General features: G+C 43.6%; 3 protein-coding genes across 3 annotated transcripts in view; 1 reads left to right on the top strand and 2 right to left on the bottom strand.

Annotated features, from left to right (window-relative positions):
- Window positions 1-9788, bottom strand: part of wwc3 (WWC family member 3) — a 32712-nt gene extending 22924 nt beyond the window's left edge. The window contains exon 1 of the mRNA XM_083911426.1: window positions 9377-9788. Coding sequence (XP_083767552.1) covers window positions 9377-9522 — 146 coding nt within the window. The 5' untranslated portion in view covers window positions 9523-9788. The remainder of the gene's footprint in view (window positions 1-9376) is intronic.
- Window positions 9789-13589: 3801 nt separating this feature from the next.
- Window positions 13590-14249, top strand: cldn33b (claudin 33b; the record flags this gene model as incomplete). The annotated part of the gene is made up of 1 exon (XM_083911516.1): window positions 13590-14249. One exon carries the CDS (start codon window positions 13590-13592, stop codon window positions 14247-14249), a length of 660 nt encoding a protein of 219 aa, XP_083767642.1.
- Window positions 14250-20045: 5796 nt separating this feature from the next.
- On the bottom strand, window positions 20046-20786 carry cldn34a (claudin 34a; the record flags this gene model as incomplete). Its single annotated transcript, XM_083911476.1, has 1 exon — window positions 20046-20786. The coding sequence occupies one exon, from the start codon at window positions 20784-20786 to the stop codon at window positions 20046-20048; it is 741 nt and encodes a 246-aa protein (XP_083767602.1).
- Between the last annotated feature and the right edge of the window lie 1271 nt (window positions 20787-22057).

Here is a 22057-nt window from a genome sequence, read left to right as displayed (position 1 = left end):
CATTAAAACAACTCACAAAGTCAGAAATAGGCACATGCAGTCGTTTTGATATATTTTGGATTGAGTCAAAAAGGTTGTAAAAACAGGGGGCAGACAACGAGAACCTTCGGATGGGAAGCTATGTGACATCAGAGGGAGTTGGGTCCTGAGCTGCCCTACGACCTCCCCGCAGAGACAGAGGGAAAAACACGTCCTCCCTCAGATCTCAATCTGAATATGTGAATGTTTGGTTTGTTACGCAGTCTTGTGACAGCGCCGGCCTCTGTTTTTTTCCAAGTCATGTCTTGGTCTTGGGAGACTCTGTAACCACTGCTGCACAGCACACACACACACACACACACACACACACACACACACACACACACACACACACACACACACACACACACACACACACACACACACACACACACACACACACACACACACACACACACACACACACACACACACACACACACACACACACACACACACACACACACACACACACACACACACACACACACACACACACACACACACACACACACACACACACACACACACACACACACACACACACACACACACACACACGAGGACACACAGCGGCACAGAGCAGGAGGGGAGCGATCTGATGACATGCATTCAGAGGAGCGCTCGGCTGAAGTATTGTAAAACACAGACTTGGTATATGTTTATATAGATTTTTCTATAAGACCCTTTGAACTGTATGAAATCTTTATGATCATCTCTATCAACCACATTTTCCCTGTCGAGTCAAACAAGAGAAAAAGTAATAATAATAATAATTCTCCCGTCGCACTGACACCTTGAGCCTGGGTAAACCTGTGTTTGCTGACACTGTCAACATAACGCGCATTACACACCAGAGTTTAATACAGGTCTGACACGGCTCTGCTCAGGTAAATAAGGCTAAACACTCATTTCTATAATAACTGTATTACTGCAGGATTGTTATAGAGCTCCCGTAGGATTACTGTAACTCCGCAGCAGGTGCAGGCAGTGACCATAGAGGAGTTTTAGCCGTGCCATGGCGCTATGTGTGGATTTGTCTGTCTTTGGTCCAGACTGACATATCTCAACAACTATTGGATGGATTCACATGAAATTAGATGAAAGTGCCCCCGATGTTTCATCTAGCAGCGTGATCAGAACAACATTTTTAATCTTCCAATAATTTGGTTTATGACTATACGCTTACATATGACATTCCCATCATCCAACTCTGTGTTTAGTGCTGAACAACAAACTTTAATGTGTTACTGCTAACACGGTAACCTAAACTGGCGAACGTTATACCTGATGAACATCAGCATGTTAGTATTGTCATTGTAAACATGTTTGCATGTAGACATTGGCATTTAGCTAAAATCACAGCTGTGGCTAGGGCTGCATTCACACCAAAACAGCGTTGCAGCAAAAAATGCCAGTCCTCCCATCCATTTGAACGTGGGAAGTGTGTTTAGGTTGCTGTTCTGTGGACCCCAGGGGATGCGGAAAAAAATAAATGTAGTGGCCGAGCGGAGAAAAGTTGAAACTGAATCAACTTTTGGAGAAACGCAACCCAAAGTCTCGCTGCAGTGGGCAAATACGTACGCTAGTGGCTATCGGACAGGATGGAGACACAAATGGCCATTTTAGCGACACAGCTCTGCACAGTGCCTGATTTGGTGTGAATGCAGCCTGAGTTCAAAGCAACAGAGCACAAGCATGGATGTAGATTCTTTGTCTACTTTTCATCATCATGTAGTTTTTATTTTCATGACCTGAATTGTTCAGAGAGGCTAATGAGTTTCAAAGGTGATGCTCTACAGAACGTTTTCTAATCAGTCTGCATTTTTATCACATTGCCATGCAATAGGATGTCTTTTTTTTATTAAAATAACCCCTGGAGATTATGTTAACTGTGATGTGCATCTAAAGGAATTGTTACTTCACACCACATGAAGGTCATTTCTAAGGAAACTGTGACAAACGCCCCACAGCCAATACTGAAAATGGTCAGTGGTAATATAAAAGTGTATAAATCGAAATAAATACATGCTTATGACCAAATACTGGCGTGGTTAGGTACAAGCTGCTCTGCCAGCAGAAAAATAACTCGATTATTAATAATCTTTGTTCTAAAATGTTACACATTCCCCAGGATCCTCTTTCAATCTTAGAGGAAACAGAAAATGAGACAGATTTCTGAAATAGAAAAGCGAGACACTGACAGAATGACAAGCATGTTCAGCTGTGGAGGGATGAAATGCTGCTCGCGTCTCACAACTTCCCAGCAAAATATATTTAGTTGTCAAAGACATTTGCTAATTCTAGAATAATCTGTGCCATCCTAGAGGATATTTCTATCTGCAGCGACCAGCCTTTGCCTGGCGACGGGATGCTGCTTGGGAAAGGCATGTGAAACTGGAGTCTGGGCCACTGGACCTCGTCTGCTCAGGTCATCACCACCAGCTCCTCTGCCTTTGTTTCTCGGCTACAACAATGTGCAAATAAGATGAGCCAAACAGTGGACTCTGCCACACATTAACACACAATATTCCCTCTTCTATTTAATTATGGAAGAAGAGGGCCGCTTTTGACATTTTGGACTGGAGTTGGCTTCCTTCAGCTTGACCACATGTTTTTAAAGAAGCTAACAAAATTCAAAGGCACTCCTGCCGCCGCGGTCTGTCATACGGTTTACTCTGTTCATTTTAAATTTAAAAAACATGCACTTGATCACTCCACCAAATGTGTTAATTTAGACAAGTTGTCGCCACGGCCCAGTGCAGCCTCCTCAGTGTAGAAGTGCACATGGAATGAATTTTTGACACCGACGTTTAATTGTGTGATTCACTGTTCACTGTATAAATAAACACTGGTGCGATAAAACAGACAAACGTATCCAACAACTGAAAGTCTTTTATAGTCCAAGAGAGCCAGCTGCTTTAGTCTACAAATAAGAAGTGAGGCTTGACCCCTGGATGACAAGCACCGCACGTGACCAGAAAAACAACAAATGTGATGACACAGGCCGTGTCGTAGACGGGCGCTGGGCGATAACAGAGAATTCTGCATGTTCCCATTTTAACTCCAATATGCAGCACGGATACCAACTGCTTTCATTCTCAAACTGTTAGCTCTTCTCCGGAGGAGGTGATAGACACAGTCTCCGAGGGAGAAAAAAAAAGGCCACAAGTGTTGTTGGTCTACAAATTCCTTTGGGTGTTAAAAAAGAAATGTGAAAACAACTTTGGGAAGAATGTAATTTATGTCCAGCCTCTCTGAGGGCCTGGTACAGCATTTCAGAGCAAGGCTTGAAGCAGCTGACAGACGGACAGACACCCGCTTCTCCCATTATGTGTTGAATCCTATGGAAATAGGTCTCCTATAAGTAGACCCACATCTCTGTCTCCGTACACATTTAGACGGCGTCTGGACACATGGGAAGGGCTTGTCATATCTTACCAGTGTAGCATCCTGACCATAATCATTTTAATATAAAGGCATCCAATTGCTCTCAGTTCAGTGAGGCTCTTCAAAGTAATGGGTGACTTCTCTTTATGAGGAAGCCTTCTCACAGATTGCTTCATGGGATGCGTTAGGGTTCAAAGTGTTCAAATCTAGCACTTGACTAAAATACCTCATAAACAGCAGTTACGCTTTATCTTAAAGATACACTTTTTCTCTCTCTTGTTGTATATTAGATGAGAAGATTTGATACCACTCTCTTTTCTGTAGAGTACATTTGAAGCTACATCCAGGCTACAATCTTGTTGTCACTGTTAGATTACCAGGGCAACCAGCTTTAGGAAGTTAAAACCCCAAAATGCTGTTTTTACACTTTGATTTTTATTCGGATTAAACAAATGAGATGAAACTTGTTCATTAGTGAGCTTTGGAGGTGCTGGTAGATGGATTTTGTTTCCTTTGGACAGAGCCAGACGAGCCAGTTTCCAATCCTTGTTGCTAAACTAATCTAACCAGCTGCTGGCTGTGGCTTCATTTTTATAAAAGATGAGAGATAGCGACTTTCTCATCTAACTCTGGGCAAGGAAGTGAATAAGCAAAAATGTCTCTGTACAAACTCACAATGTAAACGCACTATGATATAGATGGCTTTTTAATGCATTTCTCAACAACTGTAACACGTCCTCTTAGAGCATTTCTGATACCACTAACAGAAATGCCTCGGACACTGCCTAAAATAATGCATTAGGTATTAACGAGTATGCAGATCTAAGCATTGATCCGACAGCATGTAATTTAGCGGGAAATTATTTTTCTTCACCATAGAAGGTAAACAGAGTCATCTTCAGTTTGAGGTGTGGCACTAGTTTTGCCAATTTCTGCTGTTGCTCTACTGTTTTAAACCGTTATTGTAGTATGCAAATTTAAAATGGCTTTTTATTTTACTATATTGTGGCTTCAATCCTATCAAACCCATACAGTGTTAGTAGTATATAGCTTCTAACAAATATATACACACACACATTCATATATGTATATATATTCTGCCGTGTGAATGGGTGAATGTGGCATGTAGTGTAGAGTGCTTTGAGACTAAAAAGCCCCTATAAATGATGCAAGTCCATCTATATATATACCATAGGTACTCCGTGCTGGGTGATTTGCAACTCCAATCAGAATCGGTATCAGGAAGGGAATATAGTAACGCCTCTAGCTAATGTAACTGATAACTGAATGCTGGTGTATTAACAGATAATGAATGACGTACACGGTTGTAATCAAATTAGACTTCATAGAGAGGTTGTAAGAGTTGACAGATACTTTACTACTGTGTTAAAACATTACAGTGTGTTAATTAAAAGTTTATATACTGCTTATGAAGAGGGTGTTAAAGTGTTATCCAAATAGTCAACGTGCAACTTGTGAGCACACTAAACGACAAGCACATGCTGAATTACATCCATTGTTTTGGATTTTTAAAAAGCTATGACAGGAGGTTAAGCAAAGGAACGTACACACTAAATGCTGCAGCTGTCAACTACATGTTTCTTTCTTCTTGAATAAGAATTGTGCAGATGTGTGGAAGGGGAAAAAAAACAATGGTGGCTCGAGGTTGGTCCACTGAGCCTGGCATGTCCTGTTTAGGTAGCATTCTTCACAATATACACACGAAACACAAGCAACCTACAGCTCTGACTGCTGAGTGTAGCTGCTTCAGAAGGGAATTGATGCATGGCCATATCGAGGCAATTAATAAATGCTTTTGCCGCTATAAATCATCCAAAAAATATAGTTGATCTTTCGGGATAGCTGGACATGAAAGGGAGCAACAGCGTAACACTAACTGCTGGAGGGAAGAGGTTTGAACTTCTAGAACAAGGAGCGGGGTGGAAGCTGAACACGAACATATTGTGTGCTCATGAAAAAGAACATGGAAAACACATAGGGCCAAATGACACCAGATCAAGCAATGGCATGTTCGCAACCTCCCCCCACCAAAAGACAAAAAAGAGCCATCATAATGAAAACACTAGGGGAAGCAAAATAACAGCGGGGTTCAGCGCATGTGAATAACCTTTCGGTGCTGGAAACACAGCTCACCCTTTCCAGAATAATTGAATTTGGTGTGCTTTGTGACCAAGTATAAAGGCCTCCCTTTGCTGAGCGGCAGGCCGGCCATGGCTGTTGCATAACAGAGCTAATAAAGGAGGCCTACAGGGCCCGTGATGGAGAGGAGGAGGCAGACACGTGGGAACTGCCTCTGTTCTGCTGCTTTGTCTGGGGCCGCGAGCAAGCAGAGCCCCTGGGCATTAGTGTAGGCATGCCTAACATAACGCTCATTCCACAGTAACAACAAAGCCCCACAGAACTGCTGGGCTTATCTGCAGGAGCTGGCAGGGCTGCCCCGAGCTGCTCCAGGTATCCACCGTCCTCAAAGACATAACCATCAACAAGAGCGGGCTCAATGAGTCCTGAATGGTGGAGATGGTTTGAAAAGTGTTCACGGGTTTCCATTTCCCACTTTCTGCTTGTGTGTTGAGAGATGCTCCATATGTTTCCCAGGTGTCTGTGCAAGGCATTCGCATGTCCATCTAATTTTTCACTACACGCCGTCATCTCACTAAAACAGCTCCTCCTGTCGCACGCAGACGTCCGGTGTACCAGCGGGAACACACTTGACCTCTGGCTGATGTGCAGCTCTGTTACAGCACATCATGATCATTACTGACAATTCAGTTTGAGCTCAATGGCTCTTGTGTTTTAGTGATTAGGCGATAATCCGCCACTGACACGCCTCTCTCCGGGTCAGCAGACTGGAGGCTCACACACATCGGAAGACTCGACCTGCGAGCTGTACAACACACCAGATCACAGGCTGGTCGTACCTCCACTCAGCGTCGCTACACAAGGCGTTCACGTGAACGGTTAGACAGTGCTTTTGTCTCTTGAGCGTCAGTTCCAGAAGAGCTCCTGAGGGCTTTGTTACGCTTCAGACACAGATCGTATTATGCCCAAAATATGGAGAGTTTGATCCCTGCCAAATTCGGCATGTTTCGGTCATTTCACATCTGTCACACCAGTCTCCAACACAAACTACTATGGGCCAATAAATACTGAGTGGGGATGAGCTGTATTTTACAATTGGTTATTACCTTAGCCAAGGATCTTTTTGTTTGTTTGTTTGTCTGTCTATCTGCAGGATTACGGAAAACTACCTGTCCAATTTTCATGAAAACTGGTGGAAGGGTGTAGCATGGGCCAAGGAAGAATACATTTTGGAGCAGCTCCAACTCACCGTGCAGAAACACCAATTATTTTTCACTTTAGTTGACACTGCGAGATAGGGCGTTAGTGCTGCATTTGTGTGGTGTCGGAAAAACCGGAAATATGAGTTCACTGCTGGGAAAATTCCCACTGAATTAACATTGTGAGATAGGACATGCCTTGGTGGAGACCTGCGCTCTCCGAGTGCTCTTCCAGTCCCTGATTAAATGCACACTTCCCACTCAAAAGACAAAAAAGGGAAACAAGGCTCTGTGGGCGGATTTGGAAAAATATGAATAGCTTATTTAAAGTCTGTAACATTGAGCTAATCAGCCAATAATATGAGCGTCCCAAAGCTGTTGAACATGATCGTCTTTATACTGAAGATAGTAGGATTAATGGAGCAACAACTGATCCCTTTGTCAGTCGACCGAAAGTGTTTGGGCAACAGTTCTGATGAAAGCGCCCAAGAAAAGCCAAACACTCGCTTGATCCAACTTGAGAAAATGTTATAATTTTCTATCATTGCATTGTAACCTGAATATTTGGGGGTTTTGGTCTTGTGGTCAGACAAGAGATATTTGAAAACATTACCTTGGACCGCTGACTAATCAGAGGGCGTCTTAAAGAGACAGGCGCTAAAACAGCGATTCAGACAGAGGGTGAATGCAGACAGGCAGGATGAGGAAAAGAATGTGTTTTTTAACATTAAAGCGTGTAAACATGTTCTAGAAGAAACCTAAAATACAATTAAGAACCTTAAACTGAGCATGCTATTGGATCTTTAGACATTACGTCTTACAGCCTCCACCTGACTCCATTTGATTCATTGATTCCATGTGACATGTCTCTGCAATCTGCTCACAATCACTTTGTTTATACGTCTTTGGCGTGTGCACTATCTCGTGTAGCACATCCCACTCAGTTAAAGCCTGTAACTCATGACGATGAAGGCCTATAATAACATGTAGTAGGTACCAGACAACAATCCTTAATCTATTAGCCTTTGATTTTAGTTGTACTTTACAAAAAGAACAGCTGTCAAACCGGCCTTCGTCAGGGAAAAGTATGACACTCTTATCATCGCCGCATTCATCTCTCTGCTCCTGACATCCACATCACGCTTAAGTGGCATGCAAACAGTCCCTTTATCCATGGCTGGCGGAAAGAACTGGATGTTTTAAGAGCGGCAACACACTGACTGACTGGCTGACACCTTTTTGTATCTGTTGCATGTTAGCAGAAAGTCAGCTTTAGTGCTGTATAATGATGTGATTTATTGGAAAGTCAGTATCAGGTGGTGACAGAAGACATTCCTCTGGTCGAGATAACCTATAAATCACTGAGCAGCACCAGAACAAATGCAGAGAACATTCTTTAGTCATGCAAATGTTAAACCCCACATCTCCCCTTCACACGCTGACGACCAAGATTTTGTGAAACTGCTATCAGCTTCACATAACAATGGTTAATCAATTTGCGGGGAGGAGGGGGCCTTCGAGGAAAGCAGGTTTTTCTTATCTGGATTACACGCAGCTACTACAGTTCCACTGTCGACATCAGCTGCCACAAATCTGGATTCAAATGGTACACAGAAAGAGGCCGACATTCAAACTCAACAGTACTTGGAGTGTTGTTTTTGTCTGGCACTGTGGGTTTCTGCCTTTCCCTCATAATGCAGCAGAGTTCAAATATTTGCTATAATTCCAGTAATCTCACAAAGTCTGCTTTGAATGCCTGATTGAGCCTGTTTCTGAGTTGGTGAAATCCCAGTCCCCACAAAAGCACATCCCTGCAGCTTTCCCAGTGGCCCAACTAGCATTCCTCACATACTTTCACAAAGATTTCTGGGAGTTGGAGTTCTAACGCTCTTGCTGCACTACAGCTCCATTGTCAAATCCAGTGAAAGACACACATTATGGGTTATTTTTGTGGATGAAGAAAAACACAAGACGACTTTAGAGCTGTTCTTGACACTCAGCGGGACTTGAGGTGTCTTTGTGTGGAAGAGGAAAAGGGGGGCTGGGTAACAATAGCTCACTGTTAGGTGTGTGAACCAGGAATGTCTCAGGTCACTTGAAGTCATAAATCTACTTATCTCTCTGATGAGTCTGGATGATTGAGCTTTGAGACAGACATCAAGTTTGTCTTCTCCGTGAAGAAGAAGGGAGGGATTAGTGAAAACTCAGGTGACCAGAGCGACAGGGTTAATACAGAACATAGGCTGTTTCGTGCCCAAGTGAAACATAACAAACCGGAAAGGCTGGGCTGCCGCCTGATTTCATGTCAAAGCCTTGTCACACTGTAAGACACATATTGGGAAAGCATTGCACGGTTGGTGACCATGGGCGTGTTTGCATGGGGACCTCTTCAAGGGATGGGGAGGCCAAAACTTGGGCCACATCTCATCTGATCCACCGGTGGAGGCTACAATCTCCACCGCAGCTCTGTGTCACATTAAAGGGAATGGTAATTCACCGCCCCGGCCCCGAAAACAAACCTAAAGTGGCTTCAGTCCCCGTGGGCCCCTCCCTCCTGACATCTCCTCCGGTGTCCTAACTTATGCCACTTTGTGTGAAGGACCTGTTGAATTAAAACTACTTTGTGTGCGAGTGTGTGTAACCCCAGTACTCCCGGGCCTGTAGCATACCTATCTCTGGGGTCAATCCATGAAGTTTGCCGGGTGTTGTGGTCGATGAAAAACACTCTGCCATCGTAATCCCGGGCTTCCTCCCAGCCCGCGGGCAGCGGCAGCTCCGAGCTCTCTCTCCGTGTACCGCCGCTGACCCACGGCATAGCGTCGGGATGGTGAGAGGGCTGGAGCCCTCTGCCCTGCTTTTTATCCCCCCGAAAAAGTCGCTTTTCACTGCATTACAACAAAGTCTACCTCGACGCACTTGTCGGCGCAAACACTGGAGACGCAAAAACACAAGTTTCCACCGAGGTTGTGCGCTGAAAGAGTCCCGCTGGAGGTACATCCACGTTTCTTCTCACAGCCCCAGAAAACAGCACCGCGGCGCTCTCACGGTCCTCGGTCCTCCATGTTCGCCTCCTCCACCATATTTCATTCCTCCGTGTCCATATTCGGGTAGACTTGATTTGCATAAACGGTCGGACGTACGACGGAGCGAGCTCCTCTGTCCAATAGGAAAACCTCAACACCTCAAAGAGCTCAACACTTCGGTAAAGTGTTTTGTGGCTGGGAAAACAAGGTCGATACAATGTATTTAATGTTTTACCTCAACTATAATTCAGATAAAAGACGCAGCCACAACGGCACAAGCACGGGCACATTTAACTTAACCGTATAGTTCGGCTGTCAAACAACAACCTGTGGATTCACATAACTGCCATGAATTAGGCCTGTTATTATCATTATGGGAAAACCGGTCACCGCAGAAACAAGATAATGGGCTAGTTTAAACGAGTTTAACTGGAAATCCACGGACAACTCCCCCCTGAACACAGCGACTCACTGCGGGGCGGTTTAAGCGGTGCAACAGCGCCACCTGCTGTCTCCGAGAGGCCACACATGGCCGCGTTTACCACACCACCTAGTAGCCTCCCCACTGACACCATATACCTTAAGATAGGTCTTTTTTTAATCAATAAAAACAAATACAGGGATACAAAAACACATGGGGGAGATAAACAGCACTTGGTCGCATAAAGGGGCCATTTTGTCCATGTTACAGCACTCAGCTCTGTTTATATTCGAGGACTGTCGGTCATTTGTTCCACTGATCAAATTTCTTTTACAATGTCCAGCCAGTGGCCTAGTCCAGGTGGGTCAGTGCTCAGCCAACTCCTTGTAATGGCTTTCTTAGCTGCAAGTAATAGGATCTTGAACCGGTATACGTCTTCTTTACCTATGACATCATCTGGTATCAGTCCTAGATATACATACCGAGGATCATTGGGGATATTATATGTAAACATTTCACCCATGACTCTTAAAACGCCCTCCCAAAATGACTGTATTTTCATACATGGCAATGGTTGGTATTCTGTTGCCCACAATTTCTCCAACAATATCTCATCTCATCTCATCTTCATCCGCTTATCTGGGGTAGGGTCGCGGGGGCAGCAGCTTTAGCAGGGGACACCAAACTTCCCTTTCCCCGGCCACATTAACCAGCTCTAACTGGGGGATCATTTATATTTATATTGTAATAAAAAGGCAAACTCCCTCCATTTTTTTAGAGCTTGTGGATGTATGTTGGGTCTTAAATATTGACTGCCAATCACTACCAGACAACTCAATATTGAATTCCTTTTCCCATTTCACTTTTGTATACACTGCATTTCTTCCCTGTTGCGACAAGATAGGTAATTTTACCTTCATCATGGATCAGCACAGCGTCTTTAAAAGCACAGGTGAAGGCCTAATTGATTAAAAAAACGTCTGCGTGCCATTATGGTGAGATAGTTCCAGGTCCTGTTATTTTTTAAAATCTTTTCCTGCCATGACAAGTTTTTTGTTGCAGTTATTTTACAGCAATTTAATTAATTGCAATGACGGATTACTTTCTAACACTGTGTGCACCACAAACTGAAATGATAGGGACCAAACCTGTATTCATTTAATCTCAAGGCCCTGTCTTGTAAAGTGTTAAAATCTAGTTTTAATGGCGAAGTATGTGCTCATTTTTAGGCTCATACTTGTTTGTTGGGTTTCTACTAGAACACATTTACATGCTTTAATGTTCAAAAACACATTCTTTTCTCTTACTGTCAGTCTGAATATACCTGTAGTCCCCCTCTATCTGAAGGCCCAGTCTGCTCTGATTGGTCAGTGTTTCCGGGTCCTCTGCATCTGCACTCTCAGCGTCTCTGCACTGTCATTTCAGTTCAGGAATGACTGTAACAGCACTCTGGCTGCACTTTCTACCTCTATGTAGACATCACAACTGTACAGAAGTCCGGACGGCTCGTTTAACGACACAGTTTCTGAAGAGTAGCCTACACCGTATTTATATAGCACATCAACCTGCTTTATGATAAAAAAAGACATGAAAATGTCGCTTTTTACATTACGGGACCTTTAAGGCTTTGACTATTTCAGTGTTGATTGTGCTTACATGGTGCAAAATACATGTGGGCTTAACCAAATTGTCACAAACTTAAAACTAGCATATAGTAAAGTATAGTAGTATAGGCTACAGTTAAAAAGTTAAATGGGGTGGAGGGAGGACAAAAATTAAAAAAGTCTTTAAGAACAACTAAAAAGCAGCCAACTGAACAGGTCAAGGGTCAGAGTCACAGTGCTCCATATCGTCATGGTGACAAAATAATGATAAGGAAAATGTTAAATAAGAGCAGATTCAGTTCTCGTCTAGGTAACCCAGGATCTTTGTTGACATCTATCTGTAACCGGCAGGAACTGCAACAACACTGGTGGAACTCATAGTTTTCTTCAGATTTCTGCTGCAGTGATGGAAATTCAGTATGACACAAAATTCAAGAGGAATTTCCAGTGAGGAGGAATTTTTGATGCCAAACAAGTCATTATTATGACAAGTTAAGTCTCCAGATCTGTGTCATTAAGGAGGTGCTCTTCTAAAGTTGTGTTTCTGAGACTCTAGGGGCAAACGTTGTCTATTTCTGCTGGGGTTTGGTGTTGCCTGTAATTCCGGTCACCAGTGCTGACACCAACCTACAGTATATGTGTGTGTGTGTGTGTGTGTGTGTGTGTGTGTGTGTGTGTGTGTGTGTGTGTGTGTGTGTGTGTGTGTGTGTGGGTGTGTGTGTGTGTGTGTGTGAGTGTGAGAGAGTGTGCGTGTGTGCACACAGCAAAACGTGGACTCTCTGTCAAGACGTCAGTGCAGTCAGCTGAGCATTTTGTTTTCCAGAGGAGGAGGAGTTTAGCAGGCCGGGAATTTTATCTGTGCATTTTTGTCGGCGTGTTTGCTTGCGGTTGTGTTCATCTGTGTGTGTGTTTACGCCTGGGAAACATTTTCTCACATCAGAGCTTTGATCTATCGCCTCCTACGATCATTTCCCACAGGCTGTTTAGTGTTCATATGAGAGCACACAATAAGCTGCACTGTTGTTTCTGTTTCAGTCACATGCAGCGAAAAGCCTGACTGTGACACCAGCCGTCACAAACCTATGAATCCATTCTAAAATAAAAATATCATGCGTTATACATACATGTATCATCATTAATACATCTCACTCTCCATAGAGCAGATTGCATCTTCCTTGCATCATTTTATTACATGGATAATAAATGAATTAACTTGAAGATGTTTCCTGTGGAGAATTTATGATTGAAACGGGTCCACTCACAAGTTTATACGATTTTGAGGAGAGTATTAAGTGCTGTAAAAAAGAGTTATAATCTCAATCCCACAGATTCAAAACTGGAGTGTTTATAGTATCAGAGGCAGCCCAGTTGATGAGAAGATTATCTTTGTTTGACATTTGTAAATAATAACACGACTGGCACAGGGTGCTTAAAAATGGACATCAGGAAGTTAATCTCTTACATCAAAAAATGCACAAAATAACAGCCTGTCTACATTTAATGTCACCCCTTGGCTTGCTGTTGACACTGCCTCTGCCCCTGCTGCCCATTGGCACAGCAGCTGGAGCAGGAGGACCGCAAAGGGGAGGACCAAACGGGCCCCCTCTCCTCCCTGCGGCAGAAGATGTGTGCTCCTCTGAGTGGGAACTGTTTGTGAAAGAGCTCAGAGTCCAGAGCCTGAGCGGTCACCTCTAATTATCAGGTGTTGTGAGCAGCTTGGACGTCCACGAGCCTCTCCATCTGAAGTGCAGCCGGAGAAGAAGAACTCTTGTGGCTCTGTCAAGCGTGGAGGCCAGAGAGAGAGAGAGAGAGAGAGAGAGAGCGAGAGAAAGAGATGGACACGTGCGCCTGTGCTTTGGAGCTTCTGGGGATGCTTGTCTATGTTGGAGCATGGCTGTGCGCTTTAGCCACCACTATCTTACCACAGTGGCTGACCATGTCCACTGCTTTGCTGCCGATAGAGAGCTACGAGCTGGGCCTGTGGGAGACATGTGTGGTCCAGGATGTCGGGGGTATGGAGTGCAGAGCTTATGACAGTCTGCTGGGCCTCTCCAGTGACCTCAAGCTGGCCCGCATCCTCATGTGTGCTTCCCTTGCTGTGGGCATGCTGGGAATGCTGGTGGCCATACCTGGACTTTACCTGGTCAACAGCTGTAACGAACACGGAGGCCACCGCACCAAGAGGACTTTAACCACCACAGGAGGGGTGCTGGGGATGATCTCTGGAGTGCTGTGTCTGATCCCAGTGTCCTACATGGCCCATCTAGCCGTGATACATTTCTTTGATGATAAAGTGCCTGATGTGGTGCCACGATGGGAGTTTGGCGATGCCCTGTTCTGCGGCTGGGCCGGAGGATTTCTTCTCATAGTGGCCGGACTCCTTCTGGTCACCTCTTGCTTGTGTTCACAGGTGGAGCCTCAGCCGGTGCTGCAGCGCAGATACCAGGTCATGAGTACAGATGTTTCCTTCAGGAAGCGCTCAGAGTATGTTTAAGGGGCGCTCATAGAATAATTACCTGCATATAGACTGACAGCACAACACAATCACCTGTAGAGCTGCACTTCAAACTGATTTAAAATGATGATGTAAATCTGTGGTTTCATATCAAAGACAACACCCTATGTAACGGTTGCTTTATCACTAGTGCTCATCAAATGTTTTGTAAGACAGTGAAAATGACACCTTGTAGAAATCACCACCACAGCCTCAGTGAATTTTCAGCTATTTTGAATGACTCACCTTCACAATCCAACACTAGATCTGAGAAGAACCTGCTGTGACCAGTAAAAATGAATATTTTTTTAAAGATATGTTTTATAAAATTCTATATATGCCTTGTTCTGGGCGGCTTCAGGACATTTCTCTTATCAGAGCCAACAAAGAAGAGTCTGTTTTAGCATGACGCCTTAGCTTTTAAAATGCTGTGATTGTAAGTTATTCTTGATACTAAAACATAGAGAAAGCACAAAGCATTCTGTGTCTGGTTAAGTTTGCTAATGGGCTGTATTGTGCAGCACGTTCAGATGATTCACATAAAGAATGATATTGAAAATCTATTGAAAACATGTGTCTTTTGTAATGTGAAGAAAGGTCATTTCTTCTATTATAATATCTCTGTTGGAATACACTGAATATGCTGATTTATTGTTTTAGTTTAAGTTGATAAATGAGAAGCTGTGACATGAGTCTGCATGAAACATAGCAACGGTCCGAGGCACTCTTCATGAAAAAAAGTCAAAAAGCCTTTGTTGAGTGGCTTTATTTTTCTTCAGTTATATCAGAAGTAGAAACATGGCTGCTCTTTTGCTCTTTCCCCATCCGGTCGTCTATTAGTCATATAAACCTATAACCTATTTTGGTCTGAAGCGGTCCCTGGGGGGACTGAAAACAGCCGTCAGGTGTGTGTGCGGCGGTGGAAACACAGCTTGAGACTAATTCCATCAGATTTCCTGGTCACTTGCTGAGCTAAGCTGTGTTTAATGAATGCTCTAATGGGCAGTGTGTACTGTGAAGAATGCAGAACAGGTTGCCCTCGCGGCTCCCGCTTTGACGTAATTACACAAATTTGCCAAGGTCAGAGGGCGCCGCCGCTCTCTGCACTCCAAAACTGTCTGTATAACTTACATAGACACAGGTACAGTGACGTGAATGTGTTATTGCATGGGAGAAGGGGGACTTCTAAACTTCTTACATCCTAATTAAGGTACATTTTGTGTAGTCAGCCCTTGAAGTGAATTAGAGATAATGACGTTGTCACAGAAGCATATGTTGCCTAAGGGCCAGACATGACAGACTTTGTTTTTGAGGATTTAAAAAGGGTTTGTGTCAGGCCTCACAGAGCCAGAGAGCATGGAGCGAATTTAGAGGCACCATCCCTGACGCCACGCAGGCTGCGGGGAGGGCCTGGTGTCTCCCAGAGTAAGGGCAGCTATCAGCAGGGGAGGAAGGGAAAACAACTGCAGAGATGTTCTTCTTGATTACCAAAAGACTCCAAGTGCTGCGGCGCCAGGCAGTGGAAAGGCAAAGGAAATGGCAGGTCGTCTTCTTATGAAGAATTATATTTAAATGCATCCGACTGCAAACAAACAAACCTACCCAAAGGGGTTGATAAGCAAACTGCTTACGGCACAGAGGCTGACTTTAACATGACCCTCTACACTGTGCCGGTGAATGTTCTCATGTGTCCAGGTCATTGTTATCCCCAAAGCAATTTCAGTCAAAAGCAACTGGACTTGGTTATTTGTCTAGGAAGACGTTTCACCTCTCATCCAAGAGGGTTCATCAGTTCATGTACGCAACTGACCAGGCTGGGACTGGTCCAGCTATCTGGTGTGGAGATCCAGTTATTTAACCTCTCACAAGGCCGATGATGTCACTGAAACCCTTTGTGCTCCAAGTGCCACCCCTCTACACTGACAGCTCAGATGGAAATGTAGATGATCCAAAGGTTCAATCTTTGATAAGATGACATGATGATGTCAGTGCAATATCTTTGGAATTACAGTTTTGTGAAATCGGTCTTCAATTGCTCAATACACTCATAACAGATAAAATCCTCATGATAATGTTTTTACACCCTCACAATTACCATACAATAACCAAATCCCCTTATCTGTCTTATCCAACAGGAAATCTGCCAATGAAAAAATACGCCATTACAAGTAAAAATGCACTGAAAGTATCAAAGCTCATTTTTGAAGTACAGAAAAATGCCCCCTGTGAGTGTTTTCCATGTCACTCTCAATCAACCCAATCAAGATGCACTGTGTAAACATAATATACATTGAAATAATAAAAGCCTTAAAGGTCCCACATTATGTAAATACTGAGTATCAAGTATCAAAACACTCAATCCGCAGAGAAATGCACACAGCCCTTATTCACTATACTATAAATAGATAGAAAGTGCTGCTAAGGTGATATTGCAATGATTCCCCGGCTGCAAAGAAAGTACAGAGACGCTGAGAGTGCACATGCAGAAGACCCGGAAACACCGACCAATCAGTGCAGACTGGGCTTTTTCAGGAGTGGGTCTTAAAGAGACAGTCGTTAAAACGGAGCGTTTCATACAGAGGGTAAATACAGGTGTATTCAGACAGACAGTGTGAGGAAAACAGTGTTCTGTGTTCTAATAAAAACCTAAAATACAAGCAAGACCAAGAAAATGAGCATAAAAGAGTGCTCCACTGATTAAACATTGTATTCTAACCGTGTCAGACTCAGGATGGACGGTTAGGAAAAGGATAAAAATCAATGCAGCAGAACCAAAGATATCATCCTGGATCTATGTGTTCTTCCTTTTCAAAACCTGGCGCCTACATTACCCACACTGCAACCCTAACTGTCGACACTTTAGCAGGAGATTCTGGTGTGTTATGCTACTAGCAGCTAATATAGCCTCGAGCTGCTAGCCCCTAGCAGAGCTGAGGAGGGGGTGACACACAGGTCTGGTGTAATCATGTATTTCTAACTCCACACCCACAGACTCTTTTCATTTTCAAACTTGTAGTTATCACAGATATCACTTGAGGAGACATAAAAAGGTCTCTGTGCAGCTTTTTCCACATATATAGTAGTACCTCCCAACAGATGTAAACAGACACTGATGTGTAAAATGACTGCAGTTCCCCTTTAAGAGAGGTTTTGTAAGAAGTCACAAGCCAAAATTGTGTTGGAAACCACTAGTTCAATCTGTAAAAATGTGTTGGATTTAAAAAAATATATCATATATGTGCTCATTTTAATGTAAAATCTGAAAAGTAATGAGTAACTATATCTTGATCAGATGACTGTAGTTACATGACAATGCGTGGCGCAGATGACCCGACTATACTAATTCTTATCTGATCTTGATCTCTGGGGATGAGTGCAGGAGTCTCAAAAGAAGATAAAAGAACATATGAGGCATGATTGCTCATTTGCTTGGAACTTTACCACAATAATCTAATAATCTAAAATATCATCTTTGTGAATCTATGGTTGGCTTTTGGCTGCATTCTTTATTATGACTCATCTCAAGGGTTTTTAATTGCACTGATCTTCTGCCCTCCTTCCTCTCTCAGAGCCTTCTTATCAGTGTTCCGCTATTATACATTAGAGCTCATAGAGTATATTATGACTTAGCATAACAGATTAGATAAAACATAACCAGCTCAGGGTATTATGGCAGACTTATCTGGGGAGGGGAGTGTGCAAGAGAGAGGAGGGAGGGTGGTGAAGACAGACGGAGAATCATTCCAATACTTTTCCCAAATCTCTTATCCAGAGGAATGCTTTTCAATAATATTAGTTATGCTCAATTAAATTAAAATCAGGGGTTCTCCTGTTACAGATTACTGGCAACAAGTCTACGATAGAGCACCTCACTAGCTTGCAGGAGTGGTCGGAGCAGGTCTACCTTTTTTAGCCACTTCTGGGACTTGTGTTTTTGACAGAGAGCTGTACTCAGCTGAAGAGGGCCTTTTGTTCCTCGGCAGCTCGCCGCCTCCAGAGAGGTGCAGCGGGCCACTAGGACACAGTGTGCGTGTGTGTGTGTGTGTGTGTGTGTGTGTGTGTGTGTGTGTGTGTGTGTGTGCTGGCAACAATCACTACTGTGAGGCGGCCCCCTCTCCGTACTCACATGCCTGCTCTCGTCAGCCTCCTACCCAGGTCACATGAGCAGGGCCCCTGGTCAACCTGACCCGCTAAGATCCCTCCTGCATGAGGCCCCGTCAGATGCCCACACCTTAACATGTCATGCCACTTCCCCCAGCCTGTGTGGTGATCATGCTGATCAGTTATTACAGGAGCATTCAGATTGCTCTAACCAAACAACACTACTGGATAACACTGGAGAGATAAAGTTTATTCTAACATCTGCAGATATGAACTCCGGCAACATAAATCCAATATACGTAGCTGTGCTCACTTCACAAGAACCACATGGACTGAAAACAGAGTCTAGCATAATATTATCTGTAGCTTTTATTAAGAACATGACAAAAGGGTATCATATCATACACACATTTTTTATTACAGTACCAGTTTTTTAAAATTAATAACAGATAACATGACTACGCGTATATGAAAACGGTCGCTCATAGTGATGAACTCACACCAGTTCTTACAATCGAGGTAAAGTAACTGTAGGTTAAAGTATGTCGCTGATGTAACTGGCTTAGAACTCGAAGTGGCGATGAGGTTTTGAAATGTTTGGAAAGGGTCTTAAAAATGGTCTTGGAAGGGTTCAAATTTAACAATTATCACCAACTCTGCAGTTCTCAACAGCTCTACAGAGCGGTTGAGCGTCTTTCAGCTCATTGTTTTGGTTTTCTGGCCCACAACTTTACTGTTTCGGTTCACTCTCACGGCTCTCGCATTGTTGCTACTGTTTTATCAAAAACCCCTCAAAACCTTTCCCCTGTGTATGGTAGCACAAATGGCAGACAGGCAATGTTAGCGACAAGCTGGTGAACAATAGTTGAGACTTTTAAGCAGCTAAAGATCTTCAGCTAACTTCATTCCTTCAGGAGTTCGTAATAAAAAACAAGAAAAAAACAGAGAATGACTTAATATTGTCTTGCATTGAGCAGATGAAATTAAATACGCAGTAATGTTGCTCCATACCTGCTGAAGCCCCCATATATACGCTGGCTTTGTGATACAAATGACAGACAAGACAAAGTTAGCGGCAAGCTGGTGAACACGGTGGAGCATTAAAGAGCTACTTTAAGCTAATACCTTCCTGAAGGAGTTGGTGAGGACCAAAACAGAGCTAAAACTATTTTCTACACGACTCCAAACAAATGCTAATGATGCTCCATATCTGCCAGATGTATTTATAGATAACATTTTGCAAACGAGTCAGTCAGATTATCTGCAGATCAGGGCTGCATATTCCTAAAGGTAAACCAGTATGATTAAATGTGTTATAAGTACATACATACATACTTCTACAAGGACTTGTGTGCTTATGATGAATCAGGAGTGTTCTTTATTAGAGATGGAGGAGATGCTGCCATTTGAATGTCACATTGTCAGTGTTTCGTTAACTGCGAACAACATCAGATTTCTGGACTGTCCTGGATGTTGCTGTGTCCGTAGCTCACAGTGTTTCTGGTTAATATAACATGGCGGATGTTTCCCCATGTAGACTAAGTCAAAAATAAATGGGGTATAGTGGCATTGTGCTTTAAATCTTGAAATCTAACCCTGTCCAAGTCACTTTCTTAACGATAACAAAGATGGAAATCCAAGATCGTAAGTTGGTAAAGTGTTCCCAATGTTAGCTTTTGCCATCATGAGACCTCTTCAACAAAAGGTGGGGTTATCTATGCCTTGTTTGTCTCCATTTGGTGATTCAGACTTCTGTGCCAGGGTCGTTTCTGTGCAGGGACCACGGAGCTGGTTCCTGGTGTCTCTGGGGGGCTCTGTGCTCAGGGCCACCCAGGCATAGCGGTAGCTGAGGAAAAGCAGCCCGCTTATAAGCATCAGTATGGAGGCGGAGAGGCCCACTCCAATGGCCGAGCCAACTTGCTGCCTGACAGGAGCTGCAGGGAGGTGGAACTCAGCAGGAAAGTCTATGGTGCTGTTGTTCAGCACAGAGCTCATGTTCCACACCAGCGGCACCAAGCAGAATGTCGAGGTCAGCACATACAGGGTCCCTGCCAGCACAAAGACCAGCCTTATCTTCCTACGGTCTGTCACGGCGAAGTAGACCATCCTCATGGCCACTGCTGCGGTGATGTTCCCCACCAGGCCGCAGATCAGCGCCAGCACCATCAGCACCTGAGCCACAGGGATCTCTGCAGGAGCGAAGTGGTCCGAGATGCCGATGCTACGACAGTTCTCTATGCTGGGAAGGGCGTGACTATAGAAACACGCCTTCCAGATGCCCACCCACGCCACGCCCGAGGTGATGACGGACACATCGGTCACGTACCACAATCGCCACTCGTTGAGGCCAACTGTGGTCATGATGAGGATCCACGCCAGGGCTCCGGCCACCAGGCCCAAGAACTGCCAGTGAGCTGTGTGAGCCAGGTAAATCATCCTGCCCAGTGTGACCGCTAAAGCTCAGAGAGACTGACCGCTGACTCACACATGCTGAGGTCACACGGTGTGTCTGACATCCATCACTCCTCCTGGGAACATAAAAATATACAACTGCGTGAAAATGGAAGAAGTGTGCTAATTATGTAGATTATATTACTTTTTACAGTTAATCTGGTATTTGTTAACACATATACTGTTTTAAATCCATTGTGAAAAGTATGAGAAACCTGGAATCTGGAATCGACATGTCTATGATGTCCTATGCCAAGTATGTTTATCCAAATTGGACCAAAAAAAAACTCTCACATACCCGCTTACCTTATAACTTTTTCTGCTGAGCTTTTGAGATTACCTCCTTAGACATTTTGTCTTCAGCCCAAAACAGTAAAGGTGAAAAAGAAATGCAGAATCGGCATTACGATTCCTCCCTTTAATTGCACTACTCAGTGGACCTATTTCCTCTTAAAGAAATGGTGCCCATGAAAAAATGTGGTATTGATCCTTCAAGGTACGTGTAGTGGGTAGAATGGGTAAATTAAATGCAGATATTGTCTTGAAATGTGAGGTATGAAAACATACGGTTGGGCTGGATTAACCTGAAGTTTGCCCCCCTGCTGACCCAAAAAACAACCAGCACGGCTGATGCTGGGAAACATAACACTACATGGCCCAAGGAGGGGGTCAATTAGGTTGAAGCAATATGATTATATACTTTTTTTTGGTCAAATACACTCTATAGCCCACTCTGTTGGTTCAAAAATATTTCCCCACGGTTATCACCCAAGGAGGCTGAAATTTGGCATGGTTGAAGTACACAGGTAGAGCTTTAGTTCATTTTAGTAGTTTAGGAGTCTAAACATGTAACAAATTTCCAATTAATCAAATAAACCAAACCTCACTGAAAAGTTTTCTGGGACCACAGGTGGTTTTGCCCGGTTGGTAATAATCGGTATATTCTATTTAATTATATACACTCAAATATTTGATTAAAAAAAAAAACTCTATATAACCAGTTTATCATGAAAGGTAAAACATGTATATCTGTGATATATAAACAGCCCCTGAACAGCCACTCAGGTGTTTTCATTTAACTATTTGATTCAACCTCTTCTCAGGACTGTGTGGGTGTGTCTACTGTGATTGATTGACATCTTCCTGAGCCCCCTTTTAGCTTTGTTTCACCTGTTAAGGCGGGACATAGTACACCTGTATCATTCTTATTGGTCGACGTACATTTATGACCTAGTAAATCCCCATCAAATTCCCAT

The sequence above is a fragment of the Echiichthys vipera genome (assembly GCF_963691815.1).
Source record: "Echiichthys vipera genome assembly, chromosome: 3".
NCBI lineage: Eukaryota > Metazoa > Chordata > Actinopteri > Perciformes > Trachinidae > Echiichthys > Echiichthys vipera.
This window is presented reverse-complemented; position numbering and strand designations above follow the sequence as displayed.